A 25,944-nucleotide genomic window follows, 5' to 3' on the forward strand; every position below is an offset into this window, starting at 1 on the left:
GTGCGGCCCTTACACGAGTATATACGGTAACCACCTGTCATAAATTTATAAATGACATAGGGATTCACAGTATAAAGCATAAGACATACAACATAGGAAGCACTTTTTTGATTAGGTCATTATTTCTTACGTTACAGTACACTAAACTTCACAGCTCTGAATGTGGCCATTGTGTGGCGACACAAAAGATTAGTTTTAAATACTTGCATCAAGAGAAATTGAAATTTGCTTCCTATGTTGTGTGCTCCAAACATATAGCTTCATGTTACAAAAAAAAATATTTGGTTATCTGTAATAGTTTCCGATATATTGTAGTAATTTTCATGCAGGGTGTGCAAAATCGTCATTTTGAGAAAATGAAGAAAACAAAGAATTCTAACATTTTTAATTGTAAAAATGTACTTAGAATTACATGGCCATTGACATATACAGTCGCCGACCGATTTTCCGGACTCCAAAAATTCGGACTTGTTGGATATTCCGGACTTCATAAATGCACCGTCAGGGATCCCATAGAGCTAATGCATTGTTTCGACCGATTTTTCGGGCGAATTTGCCCCTGAAAGTTCAATTTTTCGGACTAAATCGCTCGTTTTGTGCCACGCCCTAAGCCATTGTGAACGCCGCCATGTTGGATTTTCCGTCGGCTTGGCTAAGCTTGGTTTACAAATGCCTTTCCTGCCTCCGAAATTGGAATGCGCACGCCATATTTTAAGTTCCGGAGGCCGTGTTTGCTTTTTAAAAGACGCGGTGATGGATGCCGTTTTTTCGTCTTCGGTCAGCACTATCGTCATCACATCGCACGGGGAGGAGGCGAAAGAAGGATTCTTTTATTGTCGTTGCAGCTTTTTTCAGTCGCCATTCTGCACGTGTTGTGTCGCGTAGCGTCGAGACGTTGTGTGCTTCGCAGCGGCTATCTGCGGCATCGAATTTTGTGTTCTCGGTGCCATGGCTCCGCTATCTGTGCCATCGCGGGAGCCAGGTGGTGTGAAGAAGCGTGGGAAGTATACGACCCTGACGATGGAGAAGAAAGCTGCCATAATCAAGTTAATAGAGAGTGGACGTTCGCAGCTAGATGTCGCCGGATAACGGTCGACGCCGGATGGCGGTCGGCGGCGGAGATCGCCAACGCGGTGACAATTTTGTCGAGCGTTTACGGCGACGATGTCACCTTGGCGCAAATACAGGCAAACCAAATTGCCTTAAGGGGAGACGCTCCTCGAAAGCACTTTTTTTTTGTTATTCAACTTAGAGCTTCAGAAATTGGACCACTGATGCAGTTTTTCCTCCTGATTCCAAATCTGTAATCAGTTTTTACATAAGTGCAATAGTTTGGGAGTTGTGTTTCAAGTAATGGTGAAACTTGATAAGTTTTCCGGGAACTTTCGCGCATACTAAATGTTCATGCAGAGAGTTGTTCAATGGCTCCTTTTGCTCCCTATTAGCCATAGAGTGCCGATATCTAGCTAGAAATTGTGCTCCAACTTTGAAACTATGAAAAAAACATCTGTGTAGCAAACTACCCTTTTTTTTCCACTCGACCACCATTAAATTTATTAATAGATATTTACAGCTGATAGGTTGTGCTGATTCAAGTAGATATCGGCACCCTACGCACTCTCCTCAATGTGTGTGCCAAATTTCGTCGTCGTATGACCATTCTAAGTGCCCGAAACACTTCCCGCAAAAAATGCAAATTGGCCAAAATTGCGAAATGAGAAAAACGCGTTTGAAAGTTTGAAAGTCTGTATTTACAAAAATGAAAAACGCAGTAGCACGAAACTTGTGCTGAACACATACACACATGTCCAGAGGGAATATCAGTTGTCTAAAACTCTCCAGCACCGTAGGTTTTCCCTTCCCGGCTGGTGCGGCAGGACTCTTCCACCCGGGCCCTCTTGGCTGCACTGCGACGGTGTGCCCTCGCCTCAGCGGTCTGACGCACATTCATCTTGTGCATGCGCATGCTGTCTCGGCGGTCGCTGAGGGTAACCAGGGCCTCCGAAGGAAGCACCCCAAGCTCTTCCAGCACCTTTTCAAAGCTCGCGTGGCCCCGGTTGAACCACAGGACTGCAATGGCTGTGGCTGTTTCCACAGCAGTCCGGGAAGCAAACCGGGTCTTTGGACACAGCAGCCATATTTTGCTGTTCAGGGACTCGGCCGCGTTCTGTGTCTTGCCGTGGAGGCACCGGGCAAGCAGCTTCGCATCTGTGAGACGCTTGTAGATTGGGAGGACTGCCAAACCCTGGGCCTTGGTCAGGAGGGGGGTGTGGCACGGTGCAGGCTGGCCCTGCGCCTCAGCACGTCGGTGCTTGCACCACGAGTCTGGGCCTGCAGGACAGAACTTGTGACTTCCAGCACCGTCTGTTGAGCACGAGTGCAAACATGAGGCCCATATGGCAGTGTACATCTTGTGGACATTTCCCCGATTGTTCACAATGGCCACCTGAAAGTAAGTTTGAAGCTTCTGGATGGTGGTCTCCTTCAGCTTCTCCCCTCGTGGAAGTGGCGTTGGCAGCTTCCGCAGGCCGGTGCCCAGACGTTTCGCCACGTGGTTGGTGCACTCCTCTTTTTCAATTGGAGTGTCAGGGTACACGTTGGCATCACAGACCCTGTTGTAGGCCTTGCTGTCTCCATCGCTTAGGAAGATGGTGAACCGCAGGGGTGTCTCATAGTCCACAGTCCTCTGCCAAATGCGCACTGCAGCTTCGGCCTCCATGGCATGCGAAGAACAGTCGCAATTCTTCTCACAAACGGGATGATGAAACGCCTGCCATGTTTCTTCATCGCCTCCCATGTCGTTATGCAAACTGCACGCCAGGCAGAAGTTGGAAAGCACTTCATAGTCCAGGCACAAACCAGTGTCCAAGGACACTACAGTTCCCACACCATTGTGGCTTTTGTGGCCTCTTTTTTGCCATGTGCCGTCAAACATGACTGGCACGTCACTGTTACCAGCCACCTCTTTGGTGACGCTGCGTGCCCTTTGCATGTTTTCACAGACAGCCTTCACTGCCGCACTGTGAATCTTTTTGCCGATAGCATGGAAGGTCTTATGGTGCATAGGGTTTGGCAATCCAACTACTGCACAAAATCGTGAAAGTTGCTCATGCCCGATACCGACGGCACGCGCTGCAAGCACCACTTTCAGGTTCACGGCAAAGGCGTCACGCGAACTCCCGCTGTCGTAGCTTCTGCTTGCACCGCGGCCGCCATCTGACGCGACCCGCTTCGACGAGTACGCGGACGAAAGGATGCTCTCCGAGCACTCCGCATTCTCGCAGTGTAGCTCCAGAAACGCCGAAAGGCCTTTCCGCTTTTTATTCGGTGCCCGAACTGCGAGTTTACTCTCGTGACAAACGGGGCATGCCGCGCCTGCGACGACGGCCGTCAATGCACCCAACTCGCACAGCACTACGCTTTCGGCACGATCGGCATTCGGCCTGACGTCGTTTTCGAATAACGCGATCTTTTTCTGCGATGCACTCACAAAATTCACTGCAGCGTTGATCTCGTCGTCGCAGTTGCCATGGTCGACGTTGCCGTGGTCGATGTTAGGCCTACCGGCCGCTGGCCCGTCGCGGACATTTTCGTTGGCGGTGGCTTTCTTGTACGTCCTCCGCCGCTTCCCTCTGAACTTGTTCTTACTTCTGTATTTCCGATGGTCGGCAACGGCCTTTTTCGGGCTTGCCATCGCACGAAAACAGCGAAAAATAACTCCGGAAAACAGTGAAGCGAACTACGGCAAGAAAACACGGGTGCTGTCAGCCAATGGCGGCCCTGCGTTAGTGGCGCGCGGTTTGAAACGGCGGGAAAAGACTGTTTTTGTTGCTTTTTTTTTTAGATTTTTCGTGAACGTACGAGACTTCAAGAACCGGGATCGTGGAGAGTAAGGACAACTCTACACGAGCCAGCGGCCGCAATATGGCGGACAGCTCTCTTCGCGGCCCCGCGAGCACGCGAACAGCAGCCCGTTTTGTGTAAATTTCGTGATGCCGCGCGTCACTGCCGCTCACTCAGACGCGTTTTTCACTGACTTCTGATGCTTATTTCGCTGTGATATTTTCAGATGTCAAAATATAATGTATAAAGATGATAAAGCAACAAAAAACAGAAAAGGTGAAATTTGGAAAAAAAACGCGACTTTTCGACCCGCGTCTCCCCTTAAAGCGTAGTTTGAGGCAAGGCAGCATCTAGGACTTTTTTAAACCCGCCTGATGCAATAAACTTCAAATTTTTGGCGAAAACGAATTTTTCGGACTGTTCGATTTTTCGTACTTTTTTTCGGTCCCCGCCAGGTCCGAAAAATCGGTCGGCGACTGTAATTGAATGCTAGAAAGCCTAAGGAGTGCAACGCTGCAAGCTGATTGAAAATTAAACGAGTACTTCTCGAATTACAGCACAGTAAAGTTCATTGCATGTAACCAAATACAGAAATTTTTACATTAAAATAAAAAAATGAAGCTGCCCATTAAAAATGTGCGCATTTGTGCACATTTAGCTACATTGTGCAAAAACGATTACAGCTCTAGCTGTCCTAGGTCCACTTTTACCGAACAAGCAATAGAAAGTGGCCAAAATCTGTGCTTCAAGATTAATGCTGTTAAAACTTTATTTCGCCGTTCCGTGGGAAAAATATCATGACACGCATACTTTTAGTCAGTTAATATGCACCGGGAATGTAATAGGACTGATTGTTTGCACGAGCGTGTCGTTTCTTCTAGTCCTGTAGCAAGTTGTCGCCGTGTGCTCGTCTGCCGCGAGGCCGCTTATCAGTTCGGTGACTGTACTGACGGCGATATGCGAAAAATGTGCGTGCGTCATCCGCGATACGTGGAATAACACAGCGATGTTTCCCAGCTTGTCCAGAATGAGTTACTCGTGAATGTCACGAACCAGAGTTGCTCCCTCGCTCATCAATTTTGAAGCTACGCGAGTGCCGAGTTGCTAGTTTCCTTTTCACGTAAGACTGCCGCATTTTCGAGCGGAGATCGCGACAACGTTGTGAACACAACGTTAAAAGCAGTCTGACAGTTGCCAATAGCCTCTATTGCGGGGGCGGCGAGCATGTTCACCGCGAACGGATTGACTTTCTGTTGAACGACGACGCGCGGCGTACTCCACTCTGACGACCCGCCGCGCAGTTTAACGTCCCTTCGTCAGGGGGGGAAGGGGGGGGGATCGCGTTATCGGCGCGTTTAGTGATAAGACTGCGCTTCCGTTCCATCACTACAAAGATTGATATCTCTTGTAGCTTCACTTCTGATTTTTACTTGCCATCCTCTAACTGATGAGGCTGCAAAACACAGCTGTTCTCAGTAACGTTGTCAGCAACCAACGGGCTCGTACGTGAGTTAGGCCTACACCGGTGACTCGGCGACCGCCGTTGATTGCGTCGAGATCGTTATCTTTGTTGTCCTGAGCCATAGTGGAGCTCTTTCTGAAGTTCATAGCGAACGAACGACCGCCACACCCGCTTCATGAATTACTGTATCACAGAATTTCTTTACTGCCGCAGGCAGTTAGTAGCACTGACAAAATCACGCATGTCCGAGCGCGTCACGATGGTGAAACAGACGCCGAAAGCGTCATTTGGCCAATCTGATGCCTAGGTTTTGTCACGTGCCCCAAGCAGCCAATTGAATCGCGCGCTAGTGCTTCTCGATGACGCGTTTTTGCTAAAATACCAATGAGCAAGGCGAGCTAGCGGTGGCGGGAAACGGAACATGAAGAACGACCCTTCCAAACGAGACCAAGATGAACACAATGGCTCGTGTGTAACGGCAACAGTGTGGCACTGAAAAAGCGCGATTTTAGCATCAATCTGCGCTCACATTCATCTCACAGGAATGCTACAAATTCATTTTGCACCAGAAATAATGACGCGAGAAGCTAGAAACTTCTCAGATATGTGCAAAAATAGGTACAAATTCCGAAAACGTCAGTTCGATTTTTTTGCAATTTTTGGCCTTCTAAGACCCGTGTCCCCCCTTAAAGGATCCCTGACACCAAATTTGGAGACTCTAGATGCTTGTGTTGTTTGGCATTGCTGTATGTGAGGCCCCCTCTGACCGATTATTAGTGGGGAGCGTTGCCTAGAAGATATTTTAACTTGGTTTTAAAGTAAGGGTGCGTGTTCATTCGAGTAGCCTGGTGCAGCCGACATTTTCTGCGGTTTAAAGTAGACAGGGGATACCCTTGTGACGTTGTAGTGGTGAAGGAAGCATTGTTGAGGTCAGAGAACACTTGCGGGCAAGCACGATACGCCGACTAGCACTCCGGCAAGGAGTATTGTTCTCGCCCCTCTGGCTCTGTTGTCGGGCTGCTCTCAAGATGGTTTAGGCTGCTTACGCCGGGGATGCCTTTTTTTTTTCTTTTGTTTTTTCTTAGGGGGACATGCTCAGAGCACCTACATCGTTTGTGAATGACCCCATTTGAAAAATTGTGTTTCAGCATAACAGAAGGTTCAGGGCACATATTCTCCACTGTGGGGCACTCAAGGTGCTGGCTGCATCTGTAGACGGGGTCCCTGCTTTTCTCAAAGCTCACTCTGAAAAAAATAGAATGAAACAAAACGAATTACGTGTGTTGGTGATTGAAGCATGTGCCCATGCCCTGCTAGTCTCAAGACCTTTAGCCGTCTCATAACAGCAGGCATTCGTCTAGCCAGCCATGCTATGATGTTATGATTTCCAAGTAAATCGTCAAAGAATTTTTTTATTACAGAATTTTTTTGTTCAGTGCTCTAATTGGTTCAGAACAAGTGCTGCTTTATTTGTCCAGTTAGATTGGTCTGTTATGCTAACTACTAAATTGGAGCTTGCAGGTGGAAATGGCATGGACAAGTGCGATATGTTCTGTTTAGCAGGAATTCAATGAAAACTGAGATATGAATAGTGGTGCAAAATTCAAGTACGAAACTAATCGTATTATATTATAGATAGCTGTTCCACTTGAGCATTGACCCTGATAGAGGAACTTTCCATTCTCCGAGGGTTCAGCGGATATATACCTGTGTTGATTCCTTGTTGTCGATTCCTTCCATATTTTAGTGCTGGGGAGGCAAGTGGGGGCCACGCCCACCTGCATCACCACATTCACCAGCACCACTACCACCACCCACCAACGCCTCCGCAGTTGCACTCCTTCACGCCCTTGACGTTGGCCCTGCCCCATAATGTGGTGAGTGATGACGCTTTGGCCAACTTGCTGCAACATGCTGGGCATTGCCACATTCGTTGTGCAATTGTGTCGAAATTCACATGTGCAACAAGCTAAAAGAAAATGAAGTGTTACACTCAAAGCTCGTGCACTGACATCTCGGAAGCAACAGTCTTCGAGGTGACACCAGCAATCTGCCGTGAATAGCTTTTGTTGTTGCACTGCTAAGCTCAACAGTGCTGTCTACAATGGCTGCATTTTTTGAGGCAAAGGGTCTACACTGCTTTAGATTTTTTTTATTTTTTTAAATTTTTTGATCAACTTCAATGAACCTTGCTAAGTTTATCTATATTGCTGTGCTCATTTCTAGTATGCCGTTATTTATTTTTCTAGTGTAATGTGTATTTCAAGACTAAAATACAAAGGATTTCTTGTGCGATTTTCAGAACATCTTTCTTACAAATAAATTTTTAGAAGTTACGCATAAATTTGCTTATTGCAGTATTCAAGATTCAGAACTCATTTTGGTAAACTGTTCTGACTGTTCGGTGACTGTTCTGAACCCATTTGAATAAAAGTTATCGTAAGTTGAACGTTTGTGGGCGAGCCGATTTCAAACTGGGGTTTCACTCGTGAATGTTTATTATACCATAATTTTTGTTCGTTGCCATGTGTCTTGTTGCATGCTGTGTTTCGAGGAGGTAATGCTATCTGCCAACTCAAGGGGTGGGGGATGAACAAGCCGGCACCATTGTCAAGGTAGCAGGCATTATGCGTGAAGAAGGCGATAGAATTTACAAACATTTGCTTTGCATTAGGAGTAGAAATGTTTTGATGTTGCCTGCCCATGTGTTATGTAGTCACGATAAGTTCGTTTCTTTCCCTTCTTCTTTTCCCGGGTGTCTCAGGGTTTGTTCCTTTTTGTGTGGTTGTACAGTCGATTCTCGTTAATTCGAACTCGAAGAGGCCCGAAAATTTGTTCGAATTAAAAGTTCGAATTGATGAAAGCTAAATGAACGGAGGGCTCACAATGTAGTGGCGCATGTGCATTGAGCTAACACATGAGGGGAAAGTTTCAGAAAACTTGCAAATCACAAATTACAGGACATCCGTCATTAATTGAAATAACCGGTGATGCGTGTCTGCACACGTTTGCCTTGCAGCGAGTCAATCAATTTCGCACGCAGCTTGCAAAGCATTTCTACTTCCGCTTCAGCATTCTCCTTTCAAGAGAAGTTGCGCACGGCAATGTCCAGGGCGACACTTTCTAAAGACGAGGACAACGACTGCGTCTCCACTACTACCCTCTGTGTCATAGCCGCAGCGTGGCCAGCATGTGACGAGAAAGGAGGAGCGTCTCCACGTGGAGAGTTGATCGGCATTTGAGAGATAACTAACACTGTACGGCAGCTTGCTTTCTTTTCTCTCTCTTTTTTTTCTTTCTCTCTTCGCGCACGTCGTTGAAAGAAGGGGGAAGCATGGCACAGGCGCGTCGCAGCTCTGCATTTGAGAGAAAGCAAACATTCCACTGCAGCCTTTTCTTTCCTTTTTTTCCTTCGCCCGCAGCGTTGAGGTGTCAGAGGTGCCGCCGCGGGATAGGGCGCTGTACTGAGGGCATTTTTGAAGCAGAATGGTTCGAATTAACCGTCACAGCTGCTTGCGCGTTCGAATTGCAGGGCGTTTTCACCCATTGGAATACACCTTGCTTCGACGGGACCTCAGCGGGAGTTCAAATTAACCGGAAGTTCGAATTAAGCCTGTTGAAATTAATGAGATTCGACTGTAGTAAGATATTCAAAAATATATCTGCTTGTTTTCTATTATTGACACCCTCACTACTTGTACTCGCAAATGAGTTAACCTTGTAAGCACCTATCTTTACATTTCTCTATTTTATTCTTTGCTGTACAAGTAGTGGACCTATTCAGAGAAACTGCAACATGCTAACTACTTACATTGCATGAAGCATTTTCTACCCAATACCATCTTCAACATTTTCTTCTCTCTCTTTTTTCGTTGATAGCCAGTATCTTGGCGCTTGTATTTATTACTGGGTGTCTGGAAGCATAAATGTGAAATGCCAGATCAGTGGTGCCATTTGTTGGCAGAAACATCAGCCACATTGATGGAGAACTGTTACGATAGTTTTTTATACACCTTACTGCTGGAGTAAATTTTGGATTGCACTAATGTGAATGCGTTGCTTGCTTTTGTTTTTGTTTTTTGTTTTTTTAGTTTATCTGCATGAGTGCTCATTCAGGATGAAAAGCTCAGCCACACATACGAAGCTTAACATGTTGCTACCAATTTCCGATAACCCAGTATTATGCAATAACTTATACAGTAAAACTGATAGTTGGGCTTGTCTGTGATTTTTGGCCCATTTTTTGTGCAAGCTAAACAAGGTTAATTAAAACCCATACAGTGAAACCTGCATATATATTGAACACACATTTAACAAAATTGAACAGCTGTAAAAAGCCCTTGAATACCTATATTTTTATGCATAAATTGTTATATATTTCAGGCTATCTATATTGTATAGAACTTCATTGTAATGTTCTTTAGATTCCATATATCAGAGTTTGACGATACTGGAATACTAAACATGTCAAGTTTCCCTGTATGTGCATAAGTTATTAGAGAGCTGCCAATAGTCTCGGTTTTAATGGAGGCCCATCTGTTCTAAGCTGGGTGAATCTCACTGGGTGAATTTTTTTTTTTTTTTTTTTCCCCCTTCTTTTCGTGTGCAGCAGCAGAGGTTCCCGGACCTGTATGCCATTTCAGCACTCTCCGATATTCCTCAGTATGTCTCACTGCCCCAATACATGCCCCTGCTGTCAAGGCATGTTCAGGTGAGTTTGGGCAGTGTTTTCAATTTTGTGGCATTACGCACAAATGAAGCACCAGTGGAAGAGCCAGTGTTAACTTTTCAGCACATTACAATGTGTTTGTGTTCCCTTGTCATAGTAGTCTGGATAATAAGGAACTAATCTTTTCAGTTTTTTCAATCTGTTTCGGTTGTGGATGTCTTTTGGAAGAGATTGTCTGCAAGAAGTTAATGCCTGATATGAAACAAGATTAGTGCAATGGACGATGGAGGAGACCTTTTTTTTTTTTCTTTTACATTTTGCAGTGCTAGTTCTTTATTCAAATTGTAAGCTTATTTTGGCTTGCTCAATAATAAGATAAGACGTAATGCTTTTGGCACAAGTGAACGATTAAGTCCGCTCCTGCAGAAAGTTTTGCACAGCTGAGCACTCACTGGAATTTGTGACGCAGTTGTTCAGTTCTCCACCCATAATGCTGCAAACTATAGGCTTGTACGAATTGTTTCTTTTATTTTGATTCGAATTGAATTTGAAATGAACAGTTATTTAGTTGTATAACTTTATATATCCCATGCAAGTGGAATATATACGGTATATATCGCATATTGTACAGGAAAATGGGTATATTTGTCATAACCCCACTAACCTGCAGAACACTTTTTTTTTTTTAATTGAAACAAGCCATGTGCAAATCTTTGGTTCAAAGAAAGTGGAAGTAACTTTAAGTCGCAGCAGGATTTGTTAAATTCAATTGAATAAAAGTGATAACCTGTACATTACGTTGGGTTTAAAATGTTCTGTTCTTTGTCGAAACGTATCAGCTGGTATAACAAGCCTTTAAGCTTAATGAATAATGAATTTATGTGACTGTAAAACGTCCATTTACCTATGAAAGCGGGCTTTGCGAATTTTCCCTGTATAGGTGTATACACCGTATGGCAGAGAAATCGCCTTTGCTGGGGGTTGCATGCTTACTAATGTTGGCCTGTTCGTCTATTTCAAGTACATTGAAATTTATAAGAACTTAAATTCAACAAATCGAAGCGAATTCGAATGCTGTACTATTTGTTCAAAGTGCTCGAATATTCGTATAAGCCTGGTTGTCAATGTCAATTGTGCTTCTTGGTCTTTCAGGAAACGATGCGGTTGTTTGAGCACCGTCGCATGGTCGTGAACCGCGGAGCTTCGCAAAACACCATTGAGCGAAACACGTTTCCCCACAAATACAAAAAGGTTGGTGTCTTCTTTTCTTTTTTTTTTTCCTCTACCTTCTGTTTATTTCCATCACTTGTGCGAGAAAGTCCTTGTTCTTGGGTAGAGGGCGTCTACATTTACTGGGGCTGAAATGGAAAAAAGCGTGAACGTTTCTTCCAGAGCCAGGTGCAATGCCAGTTACAACCATAGAGTTTTCTAAAATTCACTAGGGGGGACTCTGGCGCTGCGATCGTTCAGCGACACTAGGGATGATGGGTAGTACATGGATTTGCCTAGTCTTCGTGCTTGTAAGCACCAAATCGCGCTTGTGTCTTCTTTTATTGCTGTGTTTCGGTTTTATTTCAAAGGAAAGAACGAACGCCTTTGAACTTTGTGACCCGATTTGAAATGGTAAGCCTAAAAGAATGAGGTAGTGAAGTGCAACCACTGAACATTTGCTTATTTTTGTTTTATGAAGAAACAGCTTCAAGCCACACGGAACACACACAGAGCCAGAAGTACGAAGATTAGACAAATCCGGGTACTACCCATCATTCCCATGCTCACTGAAGGGCTATGCGTTGCAGCTCCCATAGACACTGGCACCAGAGGTGTCTCCAGTGTATATTTAAGGAACTCTAAGGTTAAAATGACACACTGGCTACGATTAAAAGCAAATAAAACCACAACGTTTCAGCTCCCGTATGGGAGCCATGTTCACAAGAATAAAGCTCTCTAACAAGGGTCGGAACGGCATGCTTTTGTTTGTTTGTAATCTTGGTCATTGTGTTTTATTGTCTTCATGTCTGTTCCTGACCAAATGAGCTTCCGTTCAACTATCGGTTTCAAAGCCAGGTGTCTGAGGACTGCCATATTTTAGTCTTATGCAGTCGAATCTCATTAACTCAAACACGCTTAATTCAAACTTCCGGTTACAGTCAAACCTCGTTATAACGAAGTTGAAGTGGGAGTCGTAATTACTTCGTTATAACCATTAGTTCGTTATAGCCAATATCCATTTCTACCGACAATTAGCCAGCAAGAGAGAATGTGCTCACCACCGAATATCACAGCAGCCCGCCGCGCAGAGAAAAACGGCCGTCGGAAGGCAAAAAACTAGCAAAATAATAAAGAACAATGCACTTTATTTCCGCCAAGTTCAGCACACCAGCTGGCAGATCACTTCGAAGAAAAATAGTCCTTGATAGACTTTTGCCGACTCTTCTTCAAGCGGATGACTGCTCTTTCAGCGGCAGCCGCTATTTCAAGTCCGTCCTCACCGTCATCATGAGCACCAAAGAAGCGGCGCAGCAGGTCTGTCGCATCCAGCTCTTGCGCGGGCGTCGGTACGTCGGGTTCGTTAGGCTCCGGGGTGTCAACACATTCGTCACTGTCATCATTATGCACCCCCGTCACCGCGCGCACAATTTCCGCATCTGACAACTCTTCGGTTGTCACCGCGTCAGCATCGGCACCGACGTACGTGCAGAAAGTGTCGCAGTCAGGCACAACGCCGGCGTCAAGGAGAGCGTCCCACGATGTCTGGGCCTGGTCGCCTGCGGCACCCTCACTGGCGACATCACCGAGATCTTCGCTGGGCTCTCCGCTGCTGACGCCAAATGAGGCATGCCGGAAGCAGTTGGCAATCGTGCTTGCCGTGACGGCAATCCAGGCAGCTTGTAACATCTCGATCGCCATGTACAGGTCGATCGTTGTCTCGCGCTTCATGCTCATATTGAGCAAAATGCGGTCGATGACACGCTTGCGGTAGCCCGACTTAAAGTTCATGATCACCCCTTGATCGAGGGGTTGCACAACCGCAGTAGTGTTAGCCGGCAAAAAGCACAGCTCAATGTTTTTTAACACAACGCTAGTGTGGTGGGCCGCGCAGTTATCCAGGACGAGGCATATCTTGCGGTTCTGCTTGCCCAGCCGCTCGTCCCACTCACGCAGCCATTGTGCAAAGATCTCTCTCGTCATCCAGGCCTTGTGGTTGGCCACATAACTCACTTGGAGTTTCCGCTTTCCTTTGAAGCATCGTGGTGATGCACTTTTGCCGATCACGAGGGCCGGCACCTTTTCGGACCCGTCCATATTCGCACAAAGTAGCACGGTCACATGGACCTTGCTCTGTTTACCGCCCTGGCAGCGGTCACCTTTGAGAGCCAAGGTTTTTTGCGGCAACATCTGATAGAACAGGGCAGTCTCATCTGCGTTGAACAAATCCCTGGGGCTGTATTTTTCGAGCAGCTGCCCAATGTTCTTCTTGATCCACGCCACTGCAGCTTCGCGGTCCACATATAGCGATTCCCCGCTGACAGCCCTGCCGACGATGTCGTGGCGCTCCTTGAAGCGCTGCAGCCAGCCGTCACTCGCCACAAAATCATCGTGCCCCATGATGCACGCGAAGTTCCTTGCCTTCTGCTGCAGAAGTGCCCCGCTCACAGGAGTGCCGCTTGCTCTGATTTCTAAAAACCAGTTGAACACCGCCTTCTCGACAGCTTCGAAGGCGGGGGCTCGCAGCTTCATTCGGTCGCCTTTGACGCCACGTGCGACAGCGTCGGCAATAGCTTCTCTCTTGCTTAAGATCGTTGACAGCGTGCTCAACGATACGCCGAAATCTTCGGCCACTTTTTTTTTCTTGACCCCGGACTCAACGGCTCTCAACATTGCAGACTTCTGCTCATTTGTGATGATTTTGCGCTTACGTTTGCCGTTGTCCATGTCTAGCGGCGGAGGGGTGTTGCTCTTCCACAGCGAACGACAAGGAACCAAGCACAAAGCCAACAAAGCCGCAATCTCCGCCGACCCAGCGTGTAGCTGAGGGAAGGAGGAGGTCAGATACGCGGGCGAGTCAACGAGTTCCACAGGAGAGGGGAGGTCGGCTGACGCGCACGCTCGCGCGTGTTGGCAGGCGGTGCAAGGCGCGAGTTTTGAATTACCGCTGCCGTGATGGGACATGAACCGGCGCGCGCTATAAGATATTGAATTCACGTATACCAAAATGATCAGTAAATGCTCGTTGTGGTCAAAGAATGGTTCGTTATATCCATTGTGAGGAAATTTTCGCTTCGTTAAAACGAGGTTTTAAATACATGGGCGTCTATGGGAATTTCAAGGGGAATTACAATTTCTTCGTTATATCCATTAGTTCGTTATATCCCGCTTCGTTATAACGAGATTCTACTGTAATTCAAACTCGTCAAAGCTATGTATATTTCAATGAGTCAAAATTCCCTGTAATTCGATCGCACAAGCACTTGCGACAGTTAATTCGAACATACCGAGCTCCGAAAATGCCCTCAGCACCACGCCCGATCCCGCGACAGCACCTCCGACACCTCAACCCTGCGCACGAAAAAGGAAAAAAAGGAAAAGAAAGAAAAGGCTGCTGCGGAACGTTTGCTCTGTCTCAAATGCCGATCTGCGACGCGCCTGTTCCACGTTTTTTCCTTTTTCGTTTCTGTTGCAGAAAGACCCTCCTTTCAACGCCACACGCGAAGAGAGAGAAAGAAAAAAAAAGCTGTCATGGAGTGTTGGCTCTCTCTCAAATGCCGATCTGCGACGCGCCGGTGCCACGCTTCCCCCTTTCTCATCCCTGCCATGTAGAGACCATTGTCCTTTCAATGCCGTGCACGAAGAGAGCAAAAAAAAAAGGTTAACAAGCTGTGGTGGAGTGTTGGTTCTCTCTAAAATGCCGATCTGCTTCTTTCCGCGTGGAGACACTCCTCCTTTCTCGTCATCCTGGCCATGCTCCGGCTGTGGCCAGAGAGGGTAGCAGCGAAGACGCAGTCGTTGCTGTTGGCATTAAAGATTGTTAGCACTGGACATTGCCGCGCTCAACTTCTCTTGCCGGGAGAATGCTGAAGCCAAAGTAGAAATGCTTTGCAAGCAGTGTGCGAAATCGATTGACTCGCGGCAAGGCCAACATGTGCAGACGCGCATCACCAATTACTTCAATTAATGATCAATGTCCTGGAATTTGTGAAAAAATGAGTCTTTTGAAACTTCCTCCTTGTGTGTTAGCTCAATGCACATGCGCCACTGCATGTTGAGCCCTCCGTTCATTTCATTAATTCGAACAAATTTTTGGGCCCCTTCTAGTTCGAATTCTCGAGATTCAACTGCAATATCGGCACTGGCTCTTGTTGGCTGTTAATGCCATTCATGCAATGTAATTAGAAGTAACTAACAGCAGTGATAACTCATTTATTTTGTATATACTGCTTAACTAATATAGCTTTCTTCGCTCATTTTTATAAATGTTTTTGCATTGACGTGTAGTTGTTTGGTGAGGTTATAATATAGTTCTGGTATGCCAAGGTTTGAGAACAAATCTGTACATTCGTTTTTAAAAAAAGTTGTCGTTGAGTTAACATTGTGGACATGAATAAAAAGTGCTCATTTATTCCGACAGCTTGTTACTTCGAACTTTGTTAATATTGAAAATCCAAGATTTTCGACTCAACCCATTGGTGCCACCAAGTGTACTTCGGTTGTATTAGTGCAGCACATATAAGAAGGGAACACGACACAGACGTGCGTCTACCTTCTTTACGTCTGTGTTGTGTTCCCTTCTAATACCTACTGCACTAATACAAGCTAAGTTCATAGATGACCGACTCGCCCGAGCTAGAACACTCCTGTCCACAATTGTATGCATATGGCAGCAACCGCCAAGTGCAAAACAGTCATGAGCATCGCACTGAAAGGAAGTCTGCATTATTGTGGCCATCAACATTAACGATAGATGAGGCTGGGCCAGTTTGTAATCTAACAAGCAGTTAGGAACAAACAAATAATCAATTGAAGCAATGCTTAATTCATAATTGCATTTCTATGGCCTTTATTCTTCCATTTTGTTGTTTGTGACACTGTCAGCTGCACACTTTCAGAACTCTACTGCCACAATACACAATTGTGTTGATAGTGACAGCAGTCTTGCCCATAGTGGTTATGGTAACCACATCCCTTCATAATTGGCTTGACTAGAAGTATTGCATTTATTGAAGTGTCACATGGTCTTGATGCAGGTTTGTGCAGCAGGCTCCTTTTAGTATGAAGAGTCACCAGAGCTTCCAGCCCAAGTTTTCTTCATCATAGTTGTCTTCATTTGGCAGTTTTCACAACTGAGCTAACCCCGACTGCTAAATGTAATCTTTCTTGGCTTCGATTTCCATCCCAAATTCTCGTACAGTCAACCCTCGTTAGTTCGAATTCACTGGGACCGTGAAAAATCTTTGAAATAGGCGGGTTTTTGAATTAAGGGGGGACATGGGTCTTGAAACAATTTCGCTTACTTTTTAAGCAAACTTAACGAAACTTGCCAGTCTTGTTGCTTTTTTTCTGCTGATTTGAAATATGCAATTGTTTTTTCCATCAGCCAATTAGTTCTCAAGATAATTAGAGGTAATCCGCCATGTTTTTCCGTAACAATAGAAAAAAAAGTATTCATCAAAAAACTATAATCTGCATATGTCAGATACTAGAAATAGAAACACTGGTGATTGCAACATAGCAAGCAGTTTTTTTATTAATTGCTTGTAAGAGATTTTACAGCTAACTGAACTTGAGCACTTGAAATAGTGCCACCAGTCACCCAGAAATAAAGCAAATTTAAAATTTGCTCGAAAGAAATTTCAAAAATGTGTTTGCTACATTTCAAACACCACCCCATTGGCTTTGTCCTAAAAAAAGAATTATAGCTCTATCTACCCGCAGTGCTGAGATATTGATTCGGCAAGCTTGCAAGAAGTCAGAAATTCAGCTTTTGAGAAAATGAGCAAAAACACAAAACGTCAAATTTAATGAGAAACACCAGGAAATATTTACATGCTTACACTAGCAAGTGCCTAGTATCCACCAGGAACATAGTCCTTTTGACCTTTGTCAACTCTGTGGCGCTTTCCCAGGGCCTGCTTCACATTTTCAGCCGACACATGCTTTTGAGCAGATGCGGTCATCCTCCGCTTGTCCTTCTCTGCCATGCGTTTCGAGTTTTGCCGGCCAGGGGTCAGGCTGAGCTTTTTGAGGATGCCTGTTGCAGCTCTTGTATAGCCAGCATTGAACTTCATGACGGCCTCACCGACAGCAGCCTCAACAGTAAACAGTGAAGCGTGCCGCTCCTTTGATGCAAGCGCCCAGATCATGGCGTGCAAGCTTTCATTGTTATTCTGCGTCTTGCCACGCTGGCACCGCTCCAGCAGCTTCCTATCCGATAAGCGCTCGTAGACAGGCAGCAACGCTTCACACACATGGGCGGGCAAGCTATAGCGGTGCTTTGGCGGCGGCTGTCCTTTGGCCTCGGCTGCATTTTGCCGGCACCACGAGTCAGGGCCTGTTGGACAAAGGCTGTGGTTGGGTGCATCATCACGTGAAGTGACATGTAAGTAGGTTGCCATAACAGCCCTGTGCGTTGCATCTACATCCCCCTTGTGGGACTTCAAGGCCCACCCATAATATGATGTCAACTTGTTGACCAAATTTCCAGTGAGTCTGCCCTTGCCCCCAAGGCCATGCCTCTTGTGCTGGGAAAGCAGCTTTCGCAGGTTTGTCCCCATGCGCTTCTGGACGTGGTTGACGCAGTCCTCCTTCAGGATGTCCATGTAGCCGTACACCTTTTCTTCCTGCAAAGCGAGGTAGGCCCGACTGTCTCCGTCTGACAACACGGTTGTGTAGCGGAGGTTGTGTTTGGAGAGAGACCTTCGGAAAAGGATAAGTGCGGCCTCAACTTCCATTTCACCAGCTTTCTTGCTGGTGTTTTTTTGACATTGGTGGTTTTCCACCCACGTTTGGTACGAAGGGTCGTTCTCCTTAGGCTTCTGCTCACAGGCTGCACAGAAATTGCTCAAGACAACATAGTCCAATACAAACCCTGTAAAAAGCTCAATCACCGTTCCGACGCCGATGTGGGAAGAATGTCCGCGAGTCATATAAGACCCATCGTAGGAAACGGCGATGTTGCCAGGTATGTTTGTACCGAGCTCGCGATAGAGCTCTCGAACGGAACTCGCGCACTCGGTCATCAACTCCTCGGAAGCAGAGGCCGCTGCAGGCAACAGTTTTTTTTTTCAAATAGTTTTGCCACGTCTTCGTGTGCAGACCCCGGTGCGATATATTCATGGCAGAACAAATGTCGTTGAGCGCCGTTTGACGATTGCCGGTGCTTTTCATTGCACGCGCTGCGAGGATGTTGACGCTGAATGGGTTTATGTTTTGGTCCCCGGCCACACGCGGCGAACTCCACGCTGACGAAATGTCACCACAGTTGACGCACGTAATCAAAAGCTTCACAGCCAGATCGTACTCCCGATCGCATTTGCTGGTATTCACATCACCGCCGCAAGTTTTACACTTCACGCACCTCAACAAGTCATTCACACAGTCTAAGCTGATGACGACGAAGCTCACGTTGTCAGCCGAGTCGGCCGCGGCACCGTCACCGGCAGCAGCCAGGCGATCTTGTTTTCGCGTCGTTGCTGAAATTGACGCCAGCTCTTGTAGCTTGGCTTCGGCATTTCTCGCATTTTCGTGCAACTCTGCTGGCTGCAGGATTTTTGTATCAATGTGAACGCGGCCACTTCCACTCGCACTTTCACACGCTGGTGGAGCCGTTAGGCCTACACCAGCCGGCTCGGCGGCGGCGATGCTTGGCGCTGATGACTGGCCGTCCTCGACGCTCGCTGCTGGTGCTGCCCGACGCTTCGTGGTGTTAGCGTTGAGGCTTTTTTTTCTTTTCTTTCCGAATCTGTGCACTGAGTGGAACTTTCCCACTCGAGACGCCGACGCACACCGCTCCATCGTCTATCGCAGAATTCAGGAATGTCGCCGACGGGGGCCAGCAAAGCGCGCACAACGCAGCCAGAGCAGACGCCACAAGCCGACTTCAGCCAATCATGCTCTGAGAAACGGTCCTGTGCACTAAACAACCAATCGTAGCATGCGTTTTTACTCTTTTTGATGGTTGTTTTCTCCGCAACCAATGAACGCACAGAAGCCACAGTGGCGGCAATTTGAAGGCGAAAAACTGCTCTTTCAAACGATACCAAAATGGCCGCAAGTGCAGCTGTGGACATGGAGTTACGAATTTATAAAAAACTGGGTTTTGGTGTCCGGAGCTGCGCGAATTCCGCACGCGCACGGGCTAGGCTTAATATTACAGCTAAATTATTGATCGGAGAAATATGAAAGTCGGTACACCTGTAAAAAAATACCTGTAGTTTCTGAAAATGCTGTTTACAAAAAATTGCTTTTTTGGCGATTTTTCGGCTTCAAAGACCCGTGTCCCCCCTTAATGGAAAGTACAAAAAGTGGGATGCAAGGAACTTAGAACTATTCGAAGTAATCAGGGCTGGTTGTTTGCTGTGCCGGCTAGTTTGCGACTCCAAGGGTTATGTTTTCTAGTAATACCTGGTCCCAATTTTGCCCCAAATGCAAGGGGAATGGCAGGCCTCGCTGCTGCAACTGGGGGGGGGGACGCAAAAAAAAATGCTATGAATTATGTCGACTGTCATGTGCACCTGCAGAAACAAGACGTCTTTGCTGCAACACAGTAGTGACACAGGGGCAGCATGTCACCTGCTCCTCACTCTGAGTCAGCGGTCATTCGCCCATTCTTTCTGGTTAAATAAGGAATTTAATAATGGCCAGTATTATTAAATTCTTGGTGTATTTTTGCTGGAAAACATGATCATTAATACTTTCAAACTCAGTTTTTCAAATAGGCATTGCAAGCAAGAATTTCACTAGCAGTGAAAGTGCGCTGAATGCTGGGGCAACCCGCAATCGGAGGTTCGCATACATCGCCAATTTCGCTAAACTGTCTTTAATCAATTTATTTTTATTCCCAGATAGAATGAATAAATCATGGTGCACTAATGTTGCTAGAAGCATGCAATTAGCTGCTCGCACGTTGCGTCACTGCTATAATGCAGTGAAGTTTGTTTTCCGCAGGCACACATTACAGCTGACCACGAGACATTTTGCTGGAAGTAGCAAGGATGGGATGCTGAAGCTGGCGCTCATTAGTATTGCCACATTGCATTGCCTTGTGGCTCTTTAAGGCCATCGTTTCCGCGGATTTTCGGTGCAATCGTTATCAGGAATTAGCAGGTGGCACCCATAGTTTTCTAATTAACTGCACTGGTGCGTCCTGCCCCCTCAAATTATCCACTCAGTATTACATTACGAATTAGGGGACCACGAAAGTATTCCGGATTAAGGGGAATTTTAAAATAACTGAGTTAGAATTAATGCAGTTTTACTTTAAAAGTTGAAAGGGGTGCATTTAAACTTGCTTTTTTTTTAATGGAATATGATGATACGACGTGTGGTGAACAGCTGGAGTGCCATGGCGGGTGCACATTTAATGAATTATGACTCTGTGCTCATAGGCTGCATATACGTTGTGTTCGCCAATTTCTCTCATAACTGATGCCTTTGATTGCTAGTCGGAAAAAGATGGAATGGCATCTGAGGCAAACTTGTGCAAAGTGTGTGCTTCTATCGCAGTGTTCAGACAGGTGCTACAGACTTTGATTTATAGTTGGTGTTGTATACTTCAATGCAGCAATGCAAGCTCGTAGAACACACTCACTCGTTAGCTCTCTCAGCTGCTGATGTTGAAACCTTTTAATCTGACAGCGTGCCACTAGCACTGAATTTGCTAAATGTTATAGTAGGTTTGCCCCTGTAGCAAGGTCGTAAGAAGAATTTCTTGTAAAACATGTCAAGTCTGTTTGTTTATTCTTCTAAAATTTAGATGATATGTGGTAATGTGCTATGGAGATGCAAGAATGGAAAGAGGCTGTTAAAGGTGGCCTAGAGTTTCCCGACTCTTGCAAATAATTGCCTGAAAGAACAAGCAACCAACACTAGTGATGCTGCTTGCATAAATGCTGACACATTGGCGTACTTGAAATTTTAAAAATAAAAAAATAATTTTAGATTGAAATTGTATAAACAAATTATTTTCAGATGCGTAATGGGCAGTCATCAAATGATTGCTTGATCAGACTTTGACTCTTACTTAGTTCCCTATTTATACATGTGTAAGTGTAGATTTCATCCACCCCTCTGAAACCTCGGGCTATTGTTGCTAATCCTTAGTTGAGAATGCTGATCACTTGCTTCATATATGCAATTTGGTCAAAGCTTTTTTGTAGAATTTGTGTATTCCACGGAGTGATGGATTGATTATTTGACAATAGGTAGTCACCAGAAGGATGCAGCATGGATACAAAGGGCTTTTCATGCTCGCTTGTATTTAGGCCTAGCTGCCTGCCTCGTGATAACGAATGTAACATTTCTCTCCAGATTCCACGAAGTGGTGGTGACAGTGAGGACAACGTGGAGAAGTGCACCATCTGTCTCAGTGAGTTTGAGGACAACGAAGAAGTCAGGTAATGCGCTCTTACAAAGTTTGGACTCTTAGCTACAACTTTTAGGTGGCATAATGTGCAATTTCAAGATGTGCATATAGATCAATTTAAGAATATTGGTGCCTTTGTACAGTAAGACCTTGTGAAAGTGTACTTGCTGAGAACGTGGCATAACTATTCAGCTAACGATAGTATACACTGACCTCGAGAGTGCATCTCATGGTGGGCCGTCGTTGCCAAAATGAAATGCATGCCCTGCCACTATGAACATTGAATTAAGGGGGGACATGGGTCTTCAAAATTTTTTTCTGTTTTTGGCTCAATCTTGACCAAACCTCACCATCTTGGACAGTTTGTCATGCTGATTTCAAATATGTAATTGTTTCTGAAATAGCTTCAGTGGATAAAAATATATTAACATCCGTAATTTAATTAATTATGTACTTCATTGGGGGCTTTTTGGCAACTTAATCAAGCCAGATCCAAAAAATAAATGCATAGCCCCAATGCTGAGGGCTTTCTGTATGGGGTGATGCTATTTTTATTAATTTTTAGGCATTATATAGATTAGAAAACATACCAGCACTTACAATGGATATTCTGTTCAATTTTCGCTCATTACTATTCATAATTGTAATTAACAGTATGCTTCTAGAGTAATCAAAATAGCATCACCCCATAGGTAATGTTATTACAAACAAAATGATACCAAGTTTGTCATTCTCAATCAACAGTAACATATAAGAAAAACCCCTAAGGTTTAGTGTGGTGCACAAAAACATCGAACTGAGAAAAACACATTTAAAGTTTCTAATAACTGTACCTTTTGCTAAAGTGAAGCTAGAGCAATAAAAATGGCACCGTTGTATAGCTCTACATTATGTGAGTATGCTGTACCAAATGTGTCAATGCACCTTCCCAAAATATTTGCCACAGCTCATTTAAAAACTGTGTACTGGCCGTTGAATCAGTATAAGGAACCCAGTGTACAAGTTTGTGGCTGTTCTAGTGCACTGAAAACCAAAGGAAGACACATGTTATATATAAAAACATCGCCCTTTTATACATAAAACACTATTTCAAGTAAAACACACATTTTTGTCCCAGACAACCTTACAATTCTACAGCATGCAAGGGCTGTATGCAGCTGGGCCGAATAGAGTGCACCGCTTCGGCAGGCATTCGCGCCAGCGAATCGTCGTCTGAATGTGCTGCCTCGGCAATAACAGGCACTTGCGCCAGCGAGTCGTCGTCTGAATGTGCTGCCTTTGCTATAACAGGCATTTCTGACAGCCCGTTGTTGTCAGAATGCGCTGCCTCGGCCATCTCCGGCGTTCTCGGCGGCGCGCAGGCCGCTCCCTTCTGCCGCGCATTCCACGCTCGCTTTCGTTTCCTGCCGAAAGCTTAACGAGTGTTCTTCTTCAGGCGAGCTTCCCAAGCCATGCCGGCGAAATGCAGAAAGACGTATACGTCGGCGAAGTCGGTACATAAGCGGGTAGCAGACGAGATAACACGCACGAGAGCAGGCGCCGACGGAGCAAAACCAAACAAACAAAAAAAAAAAAGAGCGAGCAACCGTGGCCGCGCCGCCGCGCCAGCCAATGGTAAGCGCGACACGGGGGGGGCTCGCCGGCGCGCGCGCGCTCTAGCCAATCAGCGGTCCGACAGACGGCTTCGCAAAACGGGGGAGGGCAGTCGTTGTGTTGGAGCTACGCCATTTTGAGAGCTTGCAAAACGCGCACAAAGGAACCAGCTTCAAAACAAGCCCAAGATGGCGCCGATCCGCCGGCTGTTTCGCTGGCGGCGCACGCGGGAAGTTCGAACAAATTTTCTGTTTTGCAGATTGTTTTGCGACTCCCGTGATGGTTTGAACATAGATTTTAACCTATTTTTTCATCAAATTTAGCGTTAATAATTTGAGGAGAGGTGCTTATAGGTTCAAAGATTCGAAAAATGCGTTTTTCTCAAGATCAATTTTTTGGCCATTTTTTTACTTTTCTAAGACTCGCGTCCCCCCTTAAGGGCAGAAACGGGTCTTTGAGACCGAAAATTGCAAAAAAACACGATTTTTTGAAAATGCAATACAGTAAAACCCCGTTGTTGCGTTCCCGTGTGCTGCGTTTTCCTGGCTCTTAGATCGTTTTCGGCCGGTCCCAGCACAGCTCCCATTGGATGCAATGCATTGGGAACCCTGCTGCTGCGTCGCAACTGTAGGACTGTACCCGCATCATACGTTGCGAAGTGCCACGACGCGACGGCCCAAGCAGCCATATTGTCTTTCATGTAGCTTGGCTTGGTGGCTTGACGATGGGATTGGCCGCCCAAAGTGCCGGTGGCGACAGCTACGACGTATTTTCGGTTCATGCCAGCAAAAGCATGACCTTTGAGATCCGTATTTGCACTCTAAAAAAGATTGTGTCTATGGCGCGTTGGGGCCCTAAAATTAGTTTTGGCATCTGTAAAAGTAAGGTCTAGGAGACCTGTTTTTGTTTTCTTGGGATGTCACACTGGCTTATACTTATCGCCACTGGTTCGCGCAGGCGGCCCGATTCAAAGGGTATAGTCCGATCGCCATCACCATTGTCCATGCGCGCCCGTGCTACTCGTGCTTGCTGCGGTCTTCTCACATTGCCTTTGTTTCATGTCAGTTGTTGCGCAAGTTATACGAGTGTGCAGCATAGTGCCTTTACGCTTCCAATGCTCCAAATTGTTTTCAAACAGAATGACATCAAGAAAGCGGAAATCACTTATGCTGCAAAAGAAGTTGAACATTCTCCGGGTTGTGAAAGAGAACCTGACGTGGAAGGTGTGCATAGCGAAGGAGTTAGGATTGACGCCTTCCACCTTGAACTCCATCGTTGCAAAATGGATCGAACTTAAAGATAATGCCCGAACCTTCGACGTCAAGTGCAAGCAAGTTCGGAGTTCAGAGCACGTGAAGCTTGACAAGGCCGTTTTCGAATGGTTCAAACAAGCCAGGGCCGCAGGAGTTAACTTCGACGGTACCATACTGCGAGAGAAGGCACTCGAGATCGCCGACAAGCTCGGTATCGACGGTTTTTGTGCATTTAACGGTTGGACAAACCATTTCAAAAACAGACATGGATTATGCTACCGCACTGTCAACAGAGAGGCTGTAAACGTGGACACGGAGGCTTTTGAGGCCTGGAAAGAGACCGTGGTGTCTATTATAAAGAACTACGAGCCGAGAGACATATACAATGCCGATGAAGCAAGCCTTCTTCTTCTTCTTCTTCTTCTCTCTCTCTCTCTCTCTCTTTTTTTTTTTTTTTTTTTTTTTTTTTTTTAAGGTACAGTTTTCTAAGACGCTGAGCCTAAAAAGCGAGGCTTGCCATGGTGGAAAATGCAGCAAGGAACGACGAACGGTGCTGCTGTGCTGCAACTCCGATGGTTCGGAAATGATGAAACCGTGATTGATAGGAAAGTTTCGAAACCGACGCTGCCTTAAAATCTCCGTCACCTGCCCTGCCACTACAACAATAATACCAAGGCGTGGCTGACGTGTTCACTTTTTGAGGAGTTCTTGAGATACATGGACTCTAAGATGGGCTGCCAGAACAGAAAAGTCGTTCTTTTTCTTGACAACTACTACGCACATCCCAAGGACATTGCGTCGCTACAGAACATAAAGGTAGTTTTTCCTCCTGCCAACACCACGAGCCACCTTCAGCCCTTGGACTCCGGAATAATAATAAAATAATAAAAAATGTAAAGCACTTCTACCGCAAGTGCATTGTAAAGTGGTCCTTGGTCAGCCTGGAGCGTGGGCAGCAGCCGGCAGGCGCCACCATCTTAGATGCCATGCATTATTTAGCATCGGCGTGGAGTGCCGTCACTGCTGCTACAGTTGGAACACTGCTTCAACAAGTGTTTCAGTGTGCGCACAGATGACACAACAGAAGCTGTTGGAGACGGTGCGTTCGCAGACTGCGACGAACTGAACACTGCCACGGAGGCTGTTAGTGCCAGTGGAATCGCGTACCGTGACTACGCTTTTGTTGACGAAGCCGTTGTCACCTCCGCGATGTTATCCGTCGACGACATCGTGGCTGAGTGCGTCGATCCGTGCGCCAGTGACGAGAAAGTTGAGGAGGAGGTAGAGCGTATACCGGAGCCACCGTCCTCATTGGCCGTAGTGGCACTGGATTTATTGCGAAGATATGTGTGCACCAGTGGCGATGGCGAGAGTCACATGGCACTACAGGTGCTTGAAAAACGCCTTGTGCTTGTCGAGCGTGAGAAGATGCGCCAGGCAACGCTGCATGATTTTTTCAAGCGAAAGAATTAAAATAGAATTATGTGCAGTTCACCACTACTCTTATTTCTCAATTTTTCGCGTTTCTCGGCTTTTGCGTTTC

At 46.0% G+C, this 25,944-nt stretch overlaps 1 protein-coding gene across 12 annotated transcripts in view; it reads left to right on the forward strand.

The window, feature by feature from the left end:
• LOC119172939 (uncharacterized) overlaps nt 1-25,944 on the forward strand; it is a 1,216,589-nt gene that overhangs the window by 66,054 nt on the left and 1,124,591 nt on the right. For 7 of the 12 annotated variants that reach the window (XM_075891711.1, XM_075891710.1, XM_075891712.1 and 4 more), the window contains 3 exons: nt 7,053-7,182; nt 9,915-10,016; nt 11,127-11,225. In XM_075891711.1, the coding sequence (XP_075747826.1) occupies nt 7,053-7,182; nt 9,915-10,016; nt 11,127-11,225 (331 nt within the window). Of the gene's footprint in view, nt 1-7,052; nt 7,183-9,914; nt 10,017-11,126; nt 11,226-14,658; nt 15,598-21,500; nt 21,587-25,944 lie in introns of those variants that run through there. The other 5 variants (XM_075891722.1, XM_075891725.1, XM_075891723.1 and 2 more) reach the window with 4 other exon arrangements.

The sequence above is a fragment of the Rhipicephalus microplus genome, chromosome 4 (assembly GCF_043290135.1).
Source record: "Rhipicephalus microplus isolate Deutch F79 chromosome 4, USDA_Rmic, whole genome shotgun sequence".
Lineage (NCBI taxonomy): Eukaryota > Metazoa > Arthropoda > Arachnida > Ixodida > Ixodidae > Rhipicephalus > Rhipicephalus microplus.